The sequence below is a fragment of the Chenopodium quinoa genome, unplaced genomic scaffold, assembly GCF_001683475.1.
Source record: "Chenopodium quinoa cultivar QQ74 unplaced genomic scaffold, ASM168347v1, whole genome shotgun sequence".
NCBI classification, from domain to species: domain Eukaryota; kingdom Viridiplantae; phylum Streptophyta; class Magnoliopsida; order Caryophyllales; family Amaranthaceae; genus Chenopodium; species Chenopodium quinoa.
Window position 1 is genome coordinate 3,434,515 of NW_018742577.1, and position 23,948 is coordinate 3,458,462.

Consider the following 23,948-nt stretch of genomic DNA (forward strand, 5'->3'; position numbering starts at 1 on the left):
GTTTATGATAACACTTCCTCTTCTAAGAGGATTTGTTCACTTCTTATGTGTGTTTTCTCTTTGATGTATTTGATTTTTATGTTTATTATAACACTTCCTCTTCTAAGCGGATTTTTTTCTCCCTCAAAAAGCAGGGATTTTCTTTTTCTTAGGAAGATCTCTTCTCCTACAAAAACTTATTGTTATCTATTTTACATTTTCAAAATACAAGTATCAAACTTTCATTAGTTTATATGACAAAAAATATTTAAAAAGCCATACATTGGGGGACACCATAAGATAAAAGTGGGTAGAACTTCATAGACAAGGAAATTGTGCACAAAGCTCTAAATCTAAACTCCTAGGATAAAATAAAATCAATTTATCATCACTTTACATTCAAAGTAAAATTTAAGGGTTAGGAACTTAGGATACTAAAGTAACCTCAAAAAACAATAAATTAAAAATAAAAATAAAAAACCACGCTATCATTTGATCGCTTATACTATTTCATACTTCGTATAATACAATATTCTAACCCCAAAAAAAAAAAAAAAAAAAAAAAAAAGAAAAAAAAAACCTAATACTCAAACATAAATTACTTTTCATAACAATCCAATCATAAGCCATAACACAAACTATTACAGCATGCCAGATTGGGGATAACTGGGAAAGAAAAGATATGGGAATAACCCCGTCGGAATGCTACAGGATAATAGAGAAAAGGTACTAATCTAACTTTGGGTACAAACCCTTTCAAGTTTTGACATCAACAAAAACCAGTCCAGAGAGATCAGCAACATGAGCCAAACTTGGTTGCAAACTAGCAACACATATTAGCAGGAAGAAGATCCTGGAAGAATTCTTGTGCATATTCTCACGTCATTAAAAACAACTATGACTCGGGAAGCTGAGGCAGATCAGGTATTGGAGTTTTCATGTAGTAGCACATATTCTCGACTGGAGAAACCCATATATGATATATCAGGTCATGAAAGTAAATTTAAAGGCGCGGGATAATTATGTTGTGGCAATACCACATTACCAAATTTAATGGTATCCTTCTCAAAGAGCTCATAATAATGTTGCGGTTCAATAGGATTTCCTGTGAATGCAACAGATTGAGTCAGATAACCTAACAAACATTATGAAGTTTGAGTCATTACCACAGAACATGAAGAAGATAATATGAATGGCTTACATTAATGAAGGCCTTATTCGAGCTTCCAAGGTCCATCAAGTATGGCCTGTCAAATAACAGGAAAAGGCCAAAACCAAAGCCAAATTCATATAATTTTTACTCTATTATTAATAGAAATAAACAATAATAATAATTTTTAATGTGAAATTCAACCGACTGTTCAAATATTAAGGCCAAACTCACTTGCATGAGTTGCATCCTATTTTTGAGAAAATTTAATCCAGTTCTTTAGATTATTACTCAACAAGCAACATGCATTTAATTTCACATATTACAAATTTACAAAGATTATTTGGTTCAAGCGTGCAACTTTCAAGCATATCATTCCACTACCAACAAGCTTTCTGTACACTTCTCATCAAATTAATGCACAATTGTCAGCAAAAAAATGACACAAAAGGTGAGAATTATTCAAAGGGAAGTCCTGGGAAAATTTACAAAGTTTTCTGACAAGTAGCGATAAATGAAAAGTAGTCTGCTCTTCAGGGAGCCTTGAAACAGATATAGTGACTAGTTTTTCAAGGATAAGGGCAAATGAAGTTACCTTACTGCCTTTGACACCATGCCATCAGGTTGCTCTTTTTCAACTTGCCTGCACAGAAGTACAATTTGTCAAAGGCTATTATTTGATAACTTGGGAGGAAATTGCTTGTAGCACAATAACCGATATTGAAGGACTGCATGTTGTTTGCTACAAGAGAGATGATCTGTAGGGATATCAGCTACCATTCGCTCTCTTCCAAATAGGTAACAACTCTGGCGATGCACGTAAAGTGGCTCTGAAGAATATAGGATGTAATTACATCAGGAACCAGAATTACAGAAGCCAAGCATTACCTTCATTGAATAAAGCATTTAATTCATTGGACTGTAGGAGTCCAGCCTGTTTTATGAAAGCAATGACAAGCACTTGGAAGATATTCTAGTCTTAAATATTCCCAAGACACATATCAGCAAAGAATTATAAGCAATAAAAGAAGTTACCGTATCCAAATAAAGTTTCAGTCTTTCTTTCAGTTTCTTAATGGCCTCAATATACACAAGTCCTCTTTCACACAACCATATCTTACGCTGCTCCTTTCACCGGATTAAACTTTATTAGTTACAAAGAATTTAACAGCTGTCCTAACAGAGAGGTGAAAATGACATGCCACTCTCATTAAGCATATTCACGAATTCACCCTGTTACTTGACAGCCAAGAAATAGGGGAGGATGACTGGATAAGAACATAAGGAAGCTCCCTGTCTCCTCGAAGGAAAAGTGGACACTAAAATCTTGGTGAACTTCCAGTGCACACAAAAGAAGAGTGATAGACACGTGATCCCTGATGACTGGGGATCTTATCCCAAATGGTCGTATGGCCTGACCATCTAGAAGGTTATCTCAGTAACCACCCCTATGTCACCAGCTCCTCTTGCAATCTTCATGAAAAGAGCCTAACTCTAAAAAGACTGTCATATATCCCATCTACTAACAGCACAGCCATGCAGCTTCAACAACCAGTTGACTGCACAGGACAAGAGATCATCTACATGAGATGTGTACCAAGATTATCAGCTTTCCGGTCCCTTAGCAGTGTTAAGGCTGTGCTAGCAGCACCTTCCCCAAAAAGACAGCAAGATTCCATCAAGCAAAAACTGAAAGACAACCAGATGAGTGAAATCTTGATCAGATGAAATCTTACCCAACTTAAATGTGTCAACTCTTCAAGTGCTGGTTGCTGCCACCTAAATCCCAATTCAATAATAACACTAGGTTTTAGGAAGCCTCAATCCCTAGGTTACTCATAAATACACAGTCCTTTATGGCATCAACTTTATTCTCTTACATGAAAAAGATAATAATCCAAATCCCCTTAAGGCCTTCATTCTAATTCCAAATCTTAACAAATATACTCTCACCACGTCAAACTAGAACATACCAAATAAATAAAGCCTAAATGGTTCAAATAATCAAGATCTTCACTAAATCTTCTTTTCTTTATAATAACATTTTCACAAATTATAATAATCATCATTATAGAGAAAGACAATAAAAGACCTTTTTCATCATCTAAGCTGCTGCAATGCATGATTTTGTTCAGCTAGAAAACTAAAACTCCCTTTGTGGCTAAAAAGTTTTCACATTAGCATTGGTACAAATATGTAGGATACTTGTTAAAAACATACAATTAAACGCAATTTTGGTAGGAGATGGACAGAGAAGAAAAGGTGTTATGATAGAAAGTTTAGAGAGAGAAAGAGGGTTGATATGATGGACAAAGAAAGGAAAAGAAGCAACTAAAATGGAAGTGTTATTTATTAATGTGACAATCTAATAATGTTATTGCAAACAATATTAAGGGGCAGAAGTAAATATGATCCAACACAGGAGCATCCTTCTAGATTTAAGACTATTATAGTAATGATATCAGAGTCCAAATATTTAAAGGAAACAAAAGAAAGCTGCAAAATATCTTGCACTGCAATAAGCCAAAAGGACCACACCAAACCACATTACCCGGGGACATAAATAGAATAGGATGAACAGCTCTTTCAAACCTACCGTTTAAAACTTCACCACCCTTGAAAAAACATACAAGCGCCATCTTATAGTAGGTATCCGAGTATCAGGAGGTTCACTGAAAAGTAAAGACACCTGCCACAGTAAAATATTGTAATTAAAAAATATATTAACTTCAATTATGCAATTAGGTGTCCAGCTGCAGGTAAGAAACTCAAGTGGATAAGTTGCCCAGCATTGTTTAAATTTGATCAGAAATAAAGACGTAGCGATTATCTCAAAAGTGGTTGAACAATAAAGGCTCCCTATAGGCCTATATATATCATCGCATTTTCCTGCACATGTTGATAAGCATGTATTCCTCTCTTTCAAATTGCCAATATGTTAACTGGATGTGATTGCTCGGATTCTCAGAACCAGAAGCTTCTCATAGGCTATTAACATCCCTGTTTTACTTGCTTTCTACCTGCCAAGTTTTTCAGTCTTGATCCACCACTCCTCGTCCTGTTTAATCAGGAGCATAGTGGAATAGTAAACACTAATAGTGCTTGGTTTGGGAAATCATGATACAAGTGCAAAGCTGCAAAGTAACATCTTTCTAAATGAAATTCACAGTTTCTTAAACCTATCCCCCAAATTTTCAGAGCTTTGTTTCATTATCCGCGGTTTTCCGGAGGAATATATGGATTCATATAAGGTAGCTAATTTTCTAGAATAGACAGCCAATCTACTTATTGAAATTGGTTTGTAAGTCTGTCACTCTGTAACTAGTGGGTGAATCTAGCACCTTGAATGAATCTAATAACTTCATAAACAAGTGTTTTTATTCAGTTAACTAACACCTAATGCCACCATAAATTAGGGCTAGCAACTCTTTGGTAATAGCAGTAAAAAGCTCATCTCAAAGAGAAAACTTAATGCCACCATAATATAAAATACAACCCTCTCCTCTTCACTACAAGGTTACTGATAGGCGTGTCGCGTACCTAACAAAATATAACCTAACTAACCACTACTATGTATACTGGCAAGCAAGGGTCGAATCCCAAGAGACTAAGGTTCAAAAATAATTAAATAGACTCAAATTCCTACTAAGCAAGAATCAATAATGATCGATTAACTAAGGAACTAATGTATGGAAAATTCGAAAATAAACTAAAGAATATGAAGAAATCAAGTAATTAAAACATCCAAGATCTAGTATCACCACAATTACGCTTGATGCAATTATATTTCTGCCCCTAACATACGATTCCAATTGAACGGGGAAAAGTAAACGCTAATAAATACCAAGGACCTCTCTCAAGTATCAATGGCTTCCCTAACATACAATCAAGCCTATTCTCATGGTATCATGCATATTAGAGACATTGAACACATTACTCTAACTTCCCAATTATCAAACCCAACTACTCTCGTGTTGAATATCAAACCCTAAATTGATCTACTCAAATCCGTTTAAACCCAACTCTCGCTGTGATAGAAACAATGGAATAATCACAATACTAAGATTACGTCTAATCTAGCATTGGCATAATCACAATCAATTTAGCATAGCAATTGCAAAAGTCATTAGAGAATTTAAAGATTTAATTCATGCATCAATCATAATTAGGCTACCCTAGATCTTGGAATAGGGAATCTACTCACTCATAATGGAATAAACAATAACAATAATAATTGAAGAAAACATAATTAAGAAACAAGAGATTAAAAGAAAATACCGAATCTTGAATTGAATTGAAGGCAGAAAGTGTAAATCTTGAATCTTGAATTACAAAAGTAAAGAAAATAAAAATAGAGAGAACTAGTTCTTAATAACGTAAAAATAAAAGCTAGAATAAAACTTGATCCCCAAATAAAACTTTACTTAGTGTATTTATACTCCTAGAAAAACAAGAAAACGATTAAAAGACTTGGCGCACAATCTTCCCAGGAGGCACGGAGCGAGTGAAAACTTCTTCGGCCTCTGACTTCCAGGCACGGACGTGCCTGTTCTGCGGACGTACCTCTTGACGAGTGTAATTCTGCAGTCTTGGGCACGGACGTGCCCCTGCTAGGCACGGACGTGCCTAATGTCGAAGCTCATAGTTGTGTAAACTGACTTGGAGGCACGGACGTGCCTCAGCTAGGCACGGACGTGCCTCCCCTGCTGCGCGTATCACTCATCTTAAATCAGTCATAACTTCATATCCGGAGCTCCGTTTGAGTTGTGTAATATATTGTTGGAAAGGTCTTCAAGTCTACTTTCCAATGCAATTTGAATCACTCCATTATCATTTGTATATCAAAAGCTATGAGCATAATAGTGAACAGATGTCATATTTGTCAAGTATTTCATCAACTTTTTGCTTCATTTTCACTCAATTAGCTCCGTTAATCCTGAAATACATCAAAAACAACGAAACTACCCATAAAAGCATCGAATCATCGAAACTAAACCAAATTACACCAAAATGGACTAAAACACTCGACTAAGCTAATAAAACCAACCAAAAATAAGCTAACAAATATGCGCAAAACACGACTTATCAGTTACTCAATCACTAATCCACTCTCCTCCCCCCAACCACCGGGTTCCCTGCAAGTGATCAATCTATTCCCTAGACATTCCTTCTTGGAGTACATTTAGATAGTTGTTGGTTGTTGCATCATCCAATGAAATTGCTTGACATTACCTCCAACAAGAATTTAGTGGATCTTGGCAAAAGCCGAAAGGCACAGCCACAGAGGTCCAAATGTACACAGCCATAAACTCAAGATGTTTGCACAAGTTCCCTTTTTTCTTCTTAATCTAATTGTAGATGATTTACCTTTTGGGATATTTTCTTATCTAGACTGCTTTAATCCTTGTTGAAACTTCTTGGTTATTAGTTGATATCGCTTCATTAATCTTTATCAAAATCTCACTACCATTTGTATTTATATCAAAGATAGTACTCCCTCCGCCCGAGGTTATCTGCAACAAAGGACAATATTTTGGACTCCTAGGCAAAACTTTTAGGGAAGTTCTAATTGAGCTTTGGTGGGTTTAATTAAGGTTGAAAATGGAGGGAAAAGGAGTGAGCCCACTTAATTTTTGTTTTGAGTGGGTTTTAGTTAGTGGGTAATAGGTGGTGGAGGGGACCACTAACCAAAAAAGTGGGTAATAGTGGGTAATTGATAGTTAAATATTACCCAAAAAGGAAAGAAAAAAATTTGTTGCAAATAATATAGAGCACCCATTTTAGATAAATGTTGCACATAATTGCGGGCGGAGGGAGTAATATTTATTAGGAAAAATTGCCACCATTAATCCCAACTTTGCTCCGTCCGCTATTATTAATCCCAACTTCCATTTATTTTATCACTCCCAAATTTGTACCCTATTAATTTTGATCACCCCCAAGTGACTTGAAACCGATTGAAGAGGTAAACCTTGCTGACTTGGGATTACTTGTACACATGTCGCAACCTGATTGGTTAAAAAGTAAAAAAAAAAAAAATCAAAATTAAAAATTAAAAAAAAAAAAAACAAAACCACCCAACGACAGCCCGCAGCCACCCATGGTCAGCCAACTCCCTTCCCCCCGAGCACCGGCCACCGCCCAGACCCCCTGTCCCTGCCCTGGTGTCGGCGCTGCCCCGACCACCCACCCCTGCTCCTTCACTCTCCAATTTCAGCCGCCTTCACTCTCCAATTCCAGCCGCCCAAACTGCCCCTGCTCCACTTACTCCACGGCCACAACCGCACCAAAGCAGTAGCCCCATCCATCTCTCTCCTCTCGCGCACCAAAACCGGGGAAAGGAAAGGGGGCGGAATTCAACGGGGAAAGGGGGAGATGGAGCTGCGGCAGGGAAGGGGGCGAAAACGGCGGGGAAAGGGGCGAAAACGGCGAGGAAGGGGGCAAAATGGTGGGGGAACTGGGGAAGGGAGAAGGTCGGTGGTCGGAGTTAGCAGCGGCTGCCGCCAGGCCGAAACAGCAAGGGCTTTCTCCCTGCCGGCGACAGCAGGGGCTGCCGCCTGCAAAAACGACAGGGGCGCCGCCTGCCGGAGGTGGCAGGGCTGCCACCTGCTGCTGGGTAAGGGTTGGGGTTTTTTTTTTTTTTTTTTGGACCTATCACGTGTGGACACATATCTGGTAACTTGCAATATCAAGTTGGATGACCGGTTGGGTGTGATAAAAAATAAACGAAAGTTGAGATTAATATTGGCGGACGGAGCAAAGTTGGGATTATTTACCTATTTATTATTTCCAACATTTTTCAATACATTAAAGTTTTATGCTATTACCAAAGAGTTACTAGCCCTAATCTATTAGATCCACAGTAGGATTGTATCCATAGGTTAATACACTTAAAGTTAAATTAACCAAGCCATGTAAATATACAGCCAACATGTATCTCGCTGTTGGATGTTTCTTGATGAGTTAACATAGACACAAGTATATCTCTAACCAATAAAGACTTGTAGGAAACTTCCAACAGATCCAAAGAGCTTGTTCAAATGGGGAAAATCAAAAGATTTAGATATCACACTTTAGACAGGATATGAGACAGAGAAGACAACCGATAGACAAATTGGCAACTGGCCTCCACTGGCTACTACAGCCTCAGAACAACCCCTTCCCACCCAGATTACCAAAACCCACCAGCACCTCTATCCCTGGCTCCCTGCCTACCCTCCCCAGCAGGAAAGGAAAAACAAAAAGGTAACCCACTCTATTGGTTTGCCCACCCATATTGCTGGATTGACCTCCCACTTATTCTTCACCAATCCAGCAGATAAATGCTCTTCAATTCCCTTAATTCTCTATCCTTGAGAAGGATCAAGGATCTATTGTCAAAGGGAAATTAAGAATTCAGGCATAAGGCAATAAAGCCACTAGCTATACAGTCTACGATTTGTAAGTGGTTGGTCAGCTTGGTCCAATACTTGGAGCCAAAAAAGAATATTTTCGATGGGGTTATGCCCCCCCACCCCCCAAAACACACACCCTCCTCTATTTCTTCTCTTTTTATGCTGTTCTAAAATCACTATTGCTGTTCATCCTTCAAAATCACTTAATTGATGTTTGTCTACAAGTGTTCAACAAAAATAAGTATGTCATATAGTACACTAAACTATCTACAAGGCTAAATGATTGTCTCTTCTGTGCAAAATCTTCTAGTATTAAGCAACCAATATCCAAAGAAAAAAGACAATAAATCAAGGGGTTGGATTCTTGATAATTACCTCTTACTTGATTGGTTTCTGCAACAAGCTTTCCAGACAGCTCAAATGAAGGTTTTTGCTGCTTATGATAAATAACTGGATCAGCAAACTCAAACAAATAATTAGAAAAATACAGCAGTATAGAGTAAACTAAATACTTTGCAGTTGAAAAAAATTAAGTACCAAGAAAGAATTTTAACAGGTATATACTTAAGTGAAGAAGATATTTCATCCAGAAAATAAAACATATACGGAGTATTAACTGTCTCCTTTTTCAAGGGTCCATTTCTACAAACAAGTCTAATCTATATACCTTTTCCTTTGTATCCAATGCCTGCTCATTAGCTTTCATCATTGATAGTGAATCAGTTGCATCACCTCTGCTCAAGCAAGAAAAAAAGAGAACAGAAAAGTAGAAAACTGTCAAGACCCACCACCAAAGGAGTAAGTGATTGCACATTAATAGCAAGAAATCAAACACTGCAAAGAAACTAGCAGCCTCAGATTTGCAAGGCAGAGTATATATCAGTACCATCAAATAAAGAAAGAACCAGGGAGATTTAACCCAAATCAGAACATGGATTAATAATAATTGGCGAGACTTCAGCATGTGTGTTTTTCCAATGAAATACTCACCGGTGCTCAGCTCCTCTGGATTCTTCATCCTGTAAAATAGAAACCACAAGAATTTCAGATATAAGCATCAACTCCCAGCATAAATACAGAGAATATTACAAAAGTACCAACTTTATGCACAAAGTGGAAGCTATATAGGAAAGGATACAAAATGACCAAACAGATAAAAGCACCAAAGGACCTAATAACCACCACCACCAACAACAACAACAGCAACAGCAACAACAAAGCCTTAGTCCCAAGATGATTTGGGTTTGGCTTACATGAATCGTCACAAGGAACCGTCCGATATAGAAAAAAAGACATAACAAGATAATCAGTCAAAAGAGTTTGAAAAAAAGGGTATGTAAAGTGAGAAAAAGAAAGAGCGTCCAATTAAAATTTAAGAGAGTTTTAAAAGAGAACCAAGAATAAAATTCAAGGAAGTTTTAAAGCAGTGGTAAAAACATGTGAGTAAAAGACATAAAGGACCTAATAACCCAAAAGAAAAAGAAAAAAAAAAAATAGGTACTATGTTATAAGAGTATCTACATTTCTTTGGGAAATACTTTAATATCCACAGTTGAATCTCAGTACTCAGCACTTGACAACATCATAACCAGAGGTTGATCCACGGAATAGTTTCAATATTTAATCATATCTTAAAGTAATCTTGAACCAAATATCCAATTATACTATTAAGGAAACATTTGAAAGTCAATTACTCTTGGCGATTAAAGAAGTGATGGTGTGAAAAAGGAAGGGTTTAGGAATAAATAATGGCATAATCAGATACTACCGGACTTTGAACTAACAAATATTCATTTCAATTCTAAAATCAAGTGTTCATAAATAATCTAAGGACTTGATCCGTGTCAAATTTTTGAACTCGATTACATTTGTTTCGATTCTCATATTGCTAGGACATAACTACTATTTAATATCTACCACTTATTCTGAAGAAAACCCAATCACTTCACGTTAAGAGTGTACCTTCACACATATATTAAGCACAGAGCCAAAACACATGATAACAAGATAAATGACTTGATTAAGAAGACAAGTGAAATTACCCATAAGTAAGTCATGATTGCCAACCACCTAATTCCACAAAAATTACCAACATAAAAAGCTTCCCTGACACATTACCAAAAATATAAGAGTATAAGTAGACCAATAAGATATCTAAGATTAATAAATACAAGGTCCTTGTTATATTTAGATTGCATTTTATAGAACTCAAAAGAAGAAAGCGTGATAAGGCTATCAAAACCAAAGTAAAGATTTTGGATCTCAGCAGACACCTCATCAAGAGCTGTGGAGTAAGATGCCGACGGAGGTGAATTGTGCAGACTCTGGGGATATGATGAACTGATGGTGACTTAGATAGCCGGTGTCTTTGTCTAGAAGATTTACCATCAGTGTCATCTCTATCTTTGCCCTTTCCTCCCTCAAATTTTCGCTCTCTTCTATCCCTAGGAAATTCCCTCTCAAAACCCCTTTCCTTATAATTCCTCTCATCCTTATCACTTCCTTTACCAACATTTCTCTCATGTTCCCTCTCTGATCTTTTATCAGCACCCTTTTCAACCTGAACACTCTTTAACCATTTTGTCCTAGGTGATGGAGACCTAGACATAGGAGGGCTTGATCTCTCTCGTTTAGGTGACTTAACTTGGCCAGAATGTCTCTTCCTCACTGGTGAACTACCCCTATCCCTACTACGAGAGGAGCTCGCAACAGGCGACGGGGAAACCAAGCGCCTGGAGAAATGACGCCTTGTTGGAAATTTCCGAGCCACCGAAGGACTCATCAACACTACATAACCAAAATTCCCTTTCAAATAGGATCATAGGAAACATTCACAATATCACAGTGCTCATATCAAACATTATAAGCAGATAATGACAATTCTTCCATGAATTTGTAAATAACATTCGCAACGGAATAGTAAATTACACAAAAATCAAATACTATCAGTCAAACAAAGTATAATATATAGCTAATTCATGTAAATAATGTAAAATTAGTAAAGATGATAGCTAACATAATGCATAAAGTTGAAAACTTTTGAATAAACAAATTACATAATTCAATATTAACCAAACATAGGAATTCAAATGCAAAGAATCATACTTTCCCTCAATTTAGATTAAAAAATATACGAAGGAATAACTACATAAATGTAGATGAAATTACAAATTGTCTCAAGCACTTGCACATTGAATGAAGTAAAAAATTGGATAATAATTAACATCAAATTAGGAAATAAATAGAGGTAAAATGATGAAAATTACCGAGAATTCAAAGTTTAAGGGTTTTGGGTGATACACGGCGGCAGTGTAGGGGGCGATGAGCGGCCGGAAAATGGATGATAAAATCGGCAGACGGTTGAGGAGAGCTTGAAGTGACGAGACCTTCTGTTCGGGTTGTTACAAGTGTCATTTTGGAAGCGGAAAGCTAAACGAGGCCCACATTTTACCATATAACGCCTGTATTTAAATATAAATGGACTAATATACCATCGCCTGTATTTCATGTTTGTATTCCACGTTTTTCCTCCCTCTAACTCATTGTAACATTCTCTCCTCCTAAGAAACCACCACCGACCAAGGGAGAAAATTTAAGCCTAGTTTTTTCAAACATTTAAGGAGAAAACGCTTAGAATTTTCGAAATCCTCTAAATTCCTAGGGAGAAACTAAAATTCTAGGCGTTTCTCCCCATGGAGTTTTGAAATTTTAGGCCTTTCTTTTCCCTTTTTTTGCGGTTTTTGATTTTATCATAACTTTTGATCTCGAACTCGAACTAAGACAAATAATATATCATTGGAAAGATCTGGATGTCTACTTTCTAACGTAATTGGAATCAGGTCCATATCATTTCTATATTTTAAGATATATCTGAAATACTAAACTCGGTCCTAAACCAATACCCTTGCACTATTTCGGCCATATCTTAAGATCTAAAAATGATATTGAACTGATTTTAATTAGGTTGGAAAATAGACAACCAAAGATTTTCAACGGTATATTATTTGTTTTAATTCAAATTCGGGATCAAAAGTAATGATAAAAACAAAAACTGCAAAAAAACTGAAAAAGAAACGCCTTAAATTTTCAAAACACCATGGGAGAAACGCCTAGAATTTTAGTTTCTCCCTAGGAATTTCAAAGTTCTAGACGTTTACTCCTTGAATTTTTGAAAAAACTAGGCATTTGGCCTCCATCAAAAAAAAACACGACTTAAATTCCGACAATAACCTCGCACTCGGTCGGTGGTGGTTGATGGTGTAGTTTGTTGGTGGGAGGAGATAATGTTTCATTGAGTATGTTGGGAAGAAAAACGTGAAATACAGGTGTGGGTATGTTCGTCCATTCATGTTTAAATGGCGGGCATTACCCGGTAAAACGAGGACGTCGTTGTCTCATCAATACTTGTATGTAAACTATTTATTTGATTCATTTGACTTTTTACGATCATCGATGCTTGTTTGTAAACGATTTATTTGATTCATTTGACCTTATCGATCCTCAATACCTGACTCTAAACATATGCGAAGTATATGTCTCTATTTTCACGCGTGTTACTATTTTCACATGCGAAAAAAATTATAAAAATCAATAAAATACGGAGTATACAATGTGATCAATTCAAAAAATTCCATGTGACTATTATATCTCTTTATACTCCCTCTGAACCTATGTAATGACACAGTCAAATTTGGCACAAATGCCAATGCATTAGTTTGACCTTAAATATATGATTAAATATTAGTAAAAAAAATATTAAAAAAATTGATATTATGAAACTTTATATTAATAATTAATTGGAAAAATTAGAAAATAACACCACAAATTTCTCAAAAATTAGATTGTAACACCACAAAATTTAAAACTTTTATTATAACACCACATAAAACCAAAAAATTGGATTTCACCACCACTTAACAGAAATCATCCAAAAAACCGTTAGTGGGTCCCATAACGCACGCATGTCACTAATCTATTGGATTAAAAAAAATAAAAAAAGAAAAAAGAAAAATTAAATTAAAAAAAAAACTCCAAACCCTAACCCAGCCACCGCCCTCACCACCGGCAGTCCTACAACCCATCGTCGGCAAGCCCACCCATCCACTAAAACTTCCTCCTTCACCTTCGAAACCACTGCCTAACCCCCGTTAAACCCAATCGCCCACCAGCCCTACCCTCCACAGGTCCACAACCCTCGAAAATCGAAACCGTAGCTCCCACCACAACTATAAAAATGGTCGTCGAAGCTAGGGTTAGTGGTTAATTGGTTTTCGCGATTGGGAATCAGAAAGGGAATGAGAAGATGGTGGGAGCTAGGGCTTCGATTGATGGTTGTGGTGGGATTTGCGTGGGGCTGTGGTGGGTTCGACTGGTGGGCGATGGGGTTTGTCGGAGGTTAGGTGGTGGTTTCGGGGCTGTAGTGGGTTCGGCTGGTGGGCAATGGGGTTTAGGTGGTGGGTTCGGCTGGGCTATGGGGGTTAGGAGGTGGTCCCGGCGGCTATGGTTTGCTGGTGGTGGGGTCAAGGCTGCCGGTGGTTGGGTTAGAGTTTAGGGTTTTTTTTTTTCTTTTTTTTTAATTTTTGTTTTTATTTTAATTTTTTTTAAAACCAATGTCTTATTGACATGTGTCTATAATGGGTTTCACTAACGGATTCCATCCACAAATCTGTTAGTTGGTGGTGAAATTCAATTTTTGGGATTTTTTGTGGTGTTATAATAAAAATTTTAGATTTTTTGGTGTTATAATCCATTTTTTGAGAAATTTGTGATGTTATTTTCTAATTTTTCCTTAACAATATATATCATGATTAAAAAAAAAAAAATTAACTCGTTACTAAAAAACGATGGTCAAAGTTAGTTTTTAATTAAAAAATGAATTGTAAAAAATATCAAATGTGTCAATTATTTAGGAAATGAGGGAGGATTAAAGGAAATTAAAGGTGAAATTAAAGTTTTACAAAATTTGGACCCAAATATGTGCAATAGAGCAGACAAATAAAGATGGAGGGGGTCTATTAAAAAAAATGATGGAAGGAGTAGTCCTTAGCCAATCTGAAGAAAAAAAAAATGATCAATTTTCATATTTCCTTTTTTTTTTCTTCACAGTGTTATACTTTTTTATTAATTCTTTTTTTCTCACATTCATTACTTTTTTGATAAATCATAAACCCCAATATTTCACTTTTACAATTATATAATGCCCCAACTACCCCATTCACCCTTTTTATTTATTTATTTATTTAAGTCAATTAAATTCCTTAAAATTATGTGACAGTCAAAGTGTAATAGTTAAAAAAACGGAAGGAATAATCCCCTTGTTTTTGTTTTGTTTTTTTTTTTTTTAAGTGCCCAATTTGACCAATATATTTATAAACGCGAAGCTCTAAACATTACTATCTTAAATGTGTTTAGTTATTCTAGGGTATGAAGTTTGGTTAATAATCTCTACTCCCTCTAATTTTTTTTAAAAATCCCAATTTTCCAATTGGGGGCGTTTGGTTATAGACTTTTTGGAGCAAAAAAGCTATTTGACTATTTCAAAAGGCTATTTAGGGAGTTTGGTTAAGAGTTTTGAACCAGGAGCTTTTATATTTTTGGTTATTTTGTACTCTAAACTAGCTAATGACTAATAACTATTGTATTTACCAAACACTTTTATATAAAGAGTTAATTATAATCAGCTATTCAAAATTGCAAATAACTAACAACTAACATCTGGTCAAAATAAGGCTCTTTTCACTTCACTTTAAGGAAATAATATTCTGTAAAAATAATTTCAGTTCAGTAAAATAAAATTTCAGATCAGTATAATATTAGTTCAGTTCAATAAAAATCAGTAACCTCAAAGAAGAAATGTACTAATAGAGAATTAGTAAAAATAATTTCAGTTTATTAAAATTAATTTTAAATCAGTAAAAATAATTAAGGTTCAACAAAAATAATTTCAGTTCAATAAAAAAAATTATAGTTCAGCAAAAATAAAGTGAAGTGAACAGGGGCTAACTACGAAAATAACAACTACTCCGTAATAGATAAAAGCTAATTGCCAAACAGGGTCAATACGACATATTCGTAATATTTATTATTATTATTATTATTATTTTTATTTTTTTTAATGTGAACAAATTCGTAATTTCGCATGTAAATTTGAGTAATTTAACTAGCGGGAAATTGAAAATAGAGCACATGGTTCGTATTTGGGAGGCGAGGCTTTTTCCATATTTGGTGGGACTGCGAATGACTAATGAGGAATTGAGGATGCTAACGTTGCACGTAGAATTTTTTTGCATGGCCCGTAACAACCCTGCCAAGTGCCAACGATGATTCTCGAGTGCAGAAATATTGAACGTGGGAATATGGTACACCGTACAGTACTTTAAAGTTACAGTGCGGAACTTTTAAAAGGGGGACAAAAAGTCGTTATTATAGAGTTACTATATGGAAAAATCATAAGTTTCTTTTTTACGATGAGTGAGTTTTTTTTTTTTTTTTTTTTTTCCTAAATCATGATCTTTTATCGCAAAACTGACTAACGAATTATTATTAGTGAAGATACTCTTATTAAGGTGTAAAAATGATGGATAAAAAAAAAAATTCAAAGTAGAGAATTATAAGATTTAGAGTAATTCAACTCTATGATTTTTTATATCAAATACAAATTCTAACAATTTTAAAAGGTAAATGCGTTTTATATTTCAGGATTATTAAACAAGTTTTAAAGGATCATAATAAAATCATATATAAGACATACTATATGAATTGATATTACTCTTAATTAGCACCCTATTTAATTATTGGTTACAATGATATTCATCAACTTCTTATATGTAATTTGTTTTGTGATTGATTTTTGGCTCTAAATAAAGTTGATTTTAAATTAATACTTCATGTACTTTTTTAATAGTTATAATAGTTTGAATTTCATACTATTTATGTGTTTCACTTTGACTGACTTTGATGATTTATAGCTATGCAAAAATATAGTCATGTGAGATCTTGTTAGATTTGTCTCGATTTATACTTTTTTTTTTGAGAAGAAAAAAAAATACTATTTTTTTTTTTAATATCAAATATTTATAATTTTTACATATTGGTGATTAAAGATATTAACGATTGAAATCATGAATCGGCAAGCGTGAAAAGAGAAGTGTTGCAACTAAAAAAAACAGAGGAAATATGATGTATATTAAATTGTTGCATTTTTTTCATTCATATACTGCCTTTTCAATTATTTATGGAGAATTTGTATACAAAATGATATTATCTATTTGCTTCATCAATAATTATAATCATGATTTTTATCATAATATATACCAATTATTTGGAAAGTAAATAATTTTATAAAACTTCCTTGAATAGATCTTGTTGTTTTTTTCCCAATATTGACATTGAATCATGAGGGTATTTGTAAGATAATATCAAACTCTTCCATCATCAAAGTGATTTCTATTGACCAATGTTTATAAGGTTACTGTACTAATCAGATTTGGTGACTACTAAGATATGTGTATATGGAGATATCATAATTAAAAATATTCTCATACACAATATATCCTAAATTATTTAGGAGGAGAATATTATGTGTATAATCTCTATCAGTGTTAAATAGCATGGGATGTTAAATTGAGAATGTATTAAATTTATTTAAGAAAACACATAAGTTACACTACTGATACATAAAATACATATGCTACATTTTTTATTTTGACAATTTATTGAAACATTTTTAATAAGTTGTGAACAAACCTTTACATCACAAATAATGGTGTAAAACAAGTGTAACATTAAAATAATATTTATTTTCCACTGAAATTGATGTTATATTTAAAAAAAATATAAGATCGAAGGGAATACCATACACTTGCAACCATAATAGGAAGAATAAGATATATTTCCTATTATTTTCAGACAAGAAATCCTACCAGAATGACCAAATACTTAAATTAATCCTATCCAATCCAATCTAAGTCGTGGATATAAACCACACACCTCATTACATGCTCAATATAAGTTGCATATAAATAACACACTACTTGCACATGCCAATTTTTAGCACCCACAAAATCATTGAAATTAAAAACTCCTCAATTTTCCCATCTTTCTCTCTCAAAAATCAAATTGTTTGCTTGGAATGGCATTATCAACAAGCACGGCAACACTTTCAACCAGAACTTCTTCATCAACTCTCCCCAAACCCTACCATTCTACCTCAATCTCCAATTCACCTTTCAATCTCTCTTTTCAATCGCAATCAAAAACCCTAAAATTATCCCCAAATCGTCGTTCAATTTGCTGTGTTATGGCCCCAGATTTGGCTTCCAAAGCGGCGGCAGCGGCGGCGGAGGATGAGAGTGATTTGAGCGTTTTTCAACGACCCGATTCGTTTGGAAGGTTCGGGAAATTTGGGGGAAAGTATGTGCCGGAAACCCTAATGTATGCTCTTACTGAGCTTGAATCCGCTTTCGGCGCTCTATCCAGTGATGATGAATTTCAGGTCTATTTTCATTTTTCTGTCTTTCAATTGTTTGATTGGATTGAATATGAATTTTCCATTGTTTTGTTAATGTTAATGATTTAACCCACAAAAATGTTGATGAATTTGATGCTGGGTTTGTTTAATGTCTTGGGTAATTTTTCATTTTCAACCTTTTGAATTAGTGACTCTGGAAATCACAGCATTTTTAAATATAGATTCTAATGTACAATTGTAATTAACGTAGTCATTTGAATTTGATATGTATTTGCATTTTCTATGATTGATTTTACTCTTTTTTGGTATTTCTGTCTATTCTCATCACATACATTTCTTTATCTTAGAATGTCTAATTTCGAAGTCACTTATAAAATTTATATGTCATAATTTCCTAGGAGTAATATTTTTATTTACAAGCTTCCGATTATTTTGATATAATGGGAGGTGGGAAGTTTTTGTTCTTGATAATTAAAATGATATAAAGTTAGATTATTTTTGAAGAACTTGATGCGGAGTGTCGGGTTTATTAGAGAAAAAGAAGAAACTGATGCTGTGATTGGCTTTGAATATGGAGTTATTTGAGGATTCAGATTTGAAAGTGATGGTTATTACTCTTATTTTCTTCAAAAAAAAACGTGTTGAAGAGGGAGGTTTAACTTCGTGTGGCTGATTTTATTTTTGGGGTTATTGGAGTGACGTGCATTTTTTTGAGTAGGATTGAGATGAAATCACTGTACAACGAGTCATCGATTGAGAACTCATTTCCTCTGTTTTATGGTGTATTTTGTGTTTCATTAACAAGTTTTGATTCGATTGGATTAGGGATAGGAACTTTTTATGTTATTACCCTTGTATTAATTTCTTCCCTACAATTCCTCTGTCCCCTTATTCTAGTGTAATAGAAAATTTTCATATTTTAATTATTATTATATTGCAAAACTATAGATTAGTAAGAAATTTGCCTATGACGCTATGAGTGAAGAAGGTGAGATATTGAGAATGTTGTATTTGCAGAACTTATTCAAATTAAGCTTTGTCATAGTCAATTTTTCAACACTTTAGGTTGTTCGCCATGCAGAGTTTTTGTTTTATAGATTTCAGTGCAACTTTAGCTCAAAAAATCTAAAAGATGCTGCCTATACTGTTGATTGACAGGCACGGTCCTAATTGTGTGTCATTGTTGCCAGTTTGTTGATAAATTTTTTTGTTTATTTTTTCTTTTCGTTGCAGAAAGAGCTAGATGGGATACTGAGGGACTATGTGGGGAGAGAAACTCCTCTCTACTTTGCAGAACGCCTTACTGAGCATTACAAGCTTGTTAATGGTCAAGGGCCTGACATATACCTGAAGAGGGAAGATTTGAACCACACTGGTGCTCACAAAATCAATAATGCTATTGGTCAAGCTTTGCTTGCCAAAAAATTAGGAAAGAAACGTATCATTGCTGAAACTGGAGCTGGTCAACATGGTGTTGCAACTGCAACTGTGTGTGCAAGGTTTGGGCTGCAATGTATTATTTACATGGGAGCACAAGACATGGAAAGACAAGCTTTGAATGTTTTCAGAATGCGTCTTCTTGGTGCTGAGGTCTGTTATCATTTGTCTAATTGTCCTCCCTCTTTTCTTGCATTTTAGATTTTTTTGAATGACAAAACTCTACAGAATTTTGGCTGCAATGGCCTTGCCACACCTGTTAGGATTTTTATTTTTGGATGGCTGTGCAAATTTTCTCTGATCGTATACTGCAAGATTTTTATTGGCTTCTGAATTATTCGAATCTGACTCGGCCTTTGTACAAGATAGACTGTCATACTAAACTGCCCTGCTAAAATTTTGTTGTGAAACTCATTAATCTCTTAAATTATTGGTATATAGGTTAGACCTGTCCATTCTGGCACGGCTACTCTGAAGGATGCTACATCTGAAGCTATAAGGGATTGGGTGACAAATGTGGAGACAACACATTATATTTTAGGGTCTGTTGCTGGCCCTCATCCATACCCCATGATGGTCAGAGACTTCCATGCTGTCATTGGTAAAGAAACTAGGCAACAAGCATTAGAGAAATGGGGTGGCAAGCCAGATGTGCTGGTTGCATGTGTTGGAGGAGGTTCAAATGCCATGGGTCTCTTCCATGAGTTTGTTGAGGACAAAGATGTTAGGATGATTGGTGTTGAAGCTGCTGGGTTTGGCTTAGATAGTGGCAAACATGCGGCTACTTTGACTAAAGGGGAGATTGGAGTGTTGCATGGAGCAATGAGCTATCTGTTGCAGGATGATGATGGGCAGATAATAGAGCCTCATTCCATTAGTGCAGGGTATGTCATTTGTTGATCATCTAAAAAGATTGGATGTAATTTACTATGTGCTTTGTGATATTGATTATCATTGTTATAACTATTTAAATTACTGTATTGATATTGCTATTAATTCTTGAACTCTCTCCCCTACATACAGCTTGGACTATCCTGGAGTTGGTCCTGAGCATAGCTATCTGAAAGACTTGGGACGTGCTGAGTACTTCAGTGTAACTGATGAAGAGGCATTGGAAGGTAATCTCTATAATGTTGTGACAAAGATTGTGAACTAGGTGTGCTCATCTACACATGCTTATTTGATCCGTGTTTTCTGATTTCCCCTTTTGTTATGAACTGTCTAAAGTTCTCTCTTGTTGTGATCAACCATTCACCATTTCCCAAAACAGACAAAAGAGGTGGTTTTTTTTGTGTGTGTGTTTGGGGGTGGGGGGGGGGGGTGGTTGAAGTTAAAAAAAGGCTGAATTAGTTGTTCTTGCAAAGTTTATCTTGTTATTATCCTTTTCCAATTTTGCAACGATGTCATAACAACTATTAACTGGTTGGAGGTCATGACTTAGAAAAGATCTTTTGGTCTGATTAGAAATGAATTTCCTCTGTTGTTTTATTTGATTTCTTTGGTTACCGACTATTCTCTGCCTGCATTCACTGCTCAGAAACTACCCCTTTAATAGACTTGGACTAGCTAGGGACATTTTTTGTGTCTGTGGTGTGTGGGTTTTTGTGTGTTGGGGGTGGGGTTGTAAAGCTATACTTACATTTGGACCCTTTCTGACTTCAACATCGTGTTTTAGCCTTTTAGGGTGGGGTTAGCTCAGAGGTCTTGATTGCATGGAAGTGGAAATGACTTGGAGGTGGAAATGTGAATGGCCATATTTCTCCCTTTACTTTTCTTCTTTTTTCCTTTTTTCCATTTGGAACTATAAAGCCTTTGCAAGGGATCGGCATTAGCTTGACGCCTTTTTCTGTCTTCCATCGTAAAATCTGCTCTCCTTTATATGAAGTATGAAACTTGTACATATGACCATCTCTATTCCCATATCACATACCAAACATATTATACATATATATATTTCATATCTACCATTTTTATTTACTCCTTAATATTCTTTTGGTTCCATTTATTGTTTGTTATTTGAGTGAATTCAATTTTAGTCTAATCATAACAATCATCATTAACCTAAATAGTTTGACAACTTTATCTGTTATCCAACTGCTGATATCTGCTTAGTGTTGCGTTTTATTCAATTGCACGGTCTATAGTGTCAAGTTTTACAGTATTTTGCTCTAAACTTCAATAACTTGTCTTGCTGTAGTAATCCATTTCAGCTACATTATGCTCTCCATTATAAGGCTTTCTGCATTTGCTGTCCTAACTCCCTTCCTGACTTGGGTATGTGTATTCAGCATTCAAGAGATTATCCCGACTTGAAGGCATTATTCCTGCTCTGGAGACATCTCATGCACTTGCCTTTTTGGAGCAGCTGTGTCCAACTCTTCCGAACGGAACTAAGGTTGTTCTCAACTGCAGTGGCAGAGGGGACAAGGATGTACATACTGCAATAAAGCATTTGAAGATGTAATGTGATGTTGGACTTTATTTGAGAGGATTGTAATGTGATTTTGGACAAAGATGTAATGCAATAAATAAGTAATAAAGGTCTAGGATTGTAGTTTGTGACTTTCTTTCTAGTTTTGTATGCGCAAAGAACTTTTAAATTCGGACACTATGATGTCATTTTCAGCCGACATTGTATGAGCGTCATAGTTGAAGCAAGCAAATATTTAGGATACCATATAAATTGGTTGTAGATCAGATTTACAATCCTACAGAATTGTAGTGTAGAATTGTAGATTTGAATTGTCTTTACCTAGTGTCGTATGCAAAGAACATTCAAATTTCGATAGTCGTAAACTCAATGTTGAACTGTAGATTACTATCCTGTATTTAAATTTGGGGACACAAGCTTTTATGTAAATTACAATTTTGTAACATTATATTTACTCCGCTTTCAAACATTTGCTTCAATATGTATTCTTTTGATGGAAAAGGTAGGCTTTGTTAGACCACTCTCAATGGTGCAAAAAAAAAATGCCCACCCACTATCTTTCTTCCCACTTTCTCTCTCAACAAATCAGTTTTGCTCATGGGCAAATTTTTTTCACAATTTCTCTCCCTGAGCAAAAAAAATGCCCACCCACCACTCTCTCTCTCTTACTTTTTCAATAACCCACCATTACTTTATTTCTCCTACACAACATTTCTTTATTTATTAATTTCATTTATATTTTAACAATATTACTCTAAATAAATAAAAACTAGTTTAAATTTGTGTAACTTATATTTATTTTTTTTGTCTTTTTTACCGTTAAAATTTGTCGTTAAATTAAGTACGTTATATTAAATAATTGTAAAAAAAGCTCAAAATTTCTTAAATGTTTTTATTTATTTTAAAAAGCGGTACAATACTAGAAACCAATTACATTTGCAACGTCATGCGTAATTAAACTTAGGACCGTTGGTAATTTTTTTTTTTAGGAAATTATATCAAAATATACCAAAATGCATCTCTATTTATAGAGAAAAAATTTTTATGACCGTTGGTAATTTTTTTTTTTTTTTAATAAACATATTTTTCAGAAATTCAATTACAGTAATATTACCGTTGTGTAACAGCTAGAATTTTCTGATTGGTCCATAAACTGCAAGCGACATGTGGCGGCCCCTCATTCGCATCAGTCAGTGTTTAATTTTTTTTTTTCAAAATTTGGACCTCAAAATGCGTCGTTTTGAGCTGCAATCCTCTGGCCCAATTCGCTAAACGACGCGTTTTGATATGGGGTCAGCGTTTTTTTTTTTAATTCTGGCTGTACGTTGTGGGGCCCACAATAATTACTATTCATCATCAAAAATGCTCAAGCTATGGGCATTTTTAGAAATGCTCATGAGCATTTTTTGGGTTTTTCTCATTTGCTCACCATTGTAGAGGATGATCAAATTTTAAGTCCATCAAAAATGCCCATGAGCAAAATTTTTGCTCACCATTGGCAATGCTTTACAAGGACCGAAACTATTACATCAGAATTCCCCTTGAAGGGCGGAAGGGTGGCTTCCATCAAGCCAAACCTCGTCGCAAAAGCTAAACCTCATCGCAAAAGCTAGTCACCGTCTGTCTCTAGGCAATGAGCGGCTTTGTTACACTTTAAATAAAAAAGAGATAGAAAACTAAAACTGAAGCAATTAACATACCTTCATGTTTCGTGGGAAGTAGCTTCCCCATCCTTGTCCAGTAGGTCCCACTATATTTTATAAACAGCGAAATATTTAATCACGTGGGATTTTATTGCTAAGGAACATAATATACCTCTGTTACATACTTCGTATTGAGCAATTACCGAGCATAGGATGTATGGAGCAACTTCCTTTTATAACTATTTACTACGTATAATGGATGCTTGTGCCAAGCCAAAATGTAAATTTTAAGCCTTTAAGCCACCTAGTATTTTAGCAAGTCTTCTAACAGAGAATATTTAACTCAAAAATTTCATTTGAAGGACAAAAATTACATCCGAATTAATATTAGGCAGTAGGCAAATAGGCACCATGAACGGAAACAAATACGCAAGAATGTACTCCG

General features: G+C 35.1%; 1 protein-coding gene and 1 pseudogene across 1 annotated transcript; one reads left to right on the top strand and one right to left on the bottom strand.

Moving 5' to 3' along the window:
- Positions 1-899: 899 nt before the first annotated feature.
- LOC110721004 lies at positions 900-11,305 on the bottom strand (annotated as a pseudogene).
- A 6,245-nt stretch (positions 11,306-17,550) lies between these two features.
- LOC110721005 (tryptophan synthase beta chain 1) lies at positions 17,551-22,310 on the top strand. The gene is made up of 5 exons (XM_021900130.1): positions 17,551-18,016; positions 19,226-19,582; positions 19,871-20,313; positions 20,453-20,547; positions 21,718-22,310. The coding sequence occupies exons 1-5, from the start codon at positions 17,654-17,656 to the stop codon at positions 21,891-21,893; spliced, it is 1,434 nt and encodes a 477-aa protein (XP_021755822.1). The 5' UTR covers positions 17,551-17,653; the 3' UTR covers positions 21,894-22,310.
- The last annotated feature ends 1,638 nt before the right edge of the window (positions 22,311-23,948 follow it).

Bases quoted from the DNA above. Each gene is read 5' to 3' on its own strand.
- LOC110721005 (XM_021900130.1), top strand. From the start codon at position 17,654: ATGGCATTATCAACAAGCACGGCAACACTTTCAACCAGAACTTCTTCA. The intron at 18,017-19,225 runs GTCTATTTTCAT...TTTTCGTTGCAG, and splicing joins CCAGTGATGATGAATTTCAG to AAAGAGCTAGATGGGATACT. The intron at 20,548-21,717 runs GTAATCTCTATA...ATGTGTATTCAG, and splicing joins TGATGAAGAGGCATTGGAAG to CATTCAAGAGATTATCCCGA.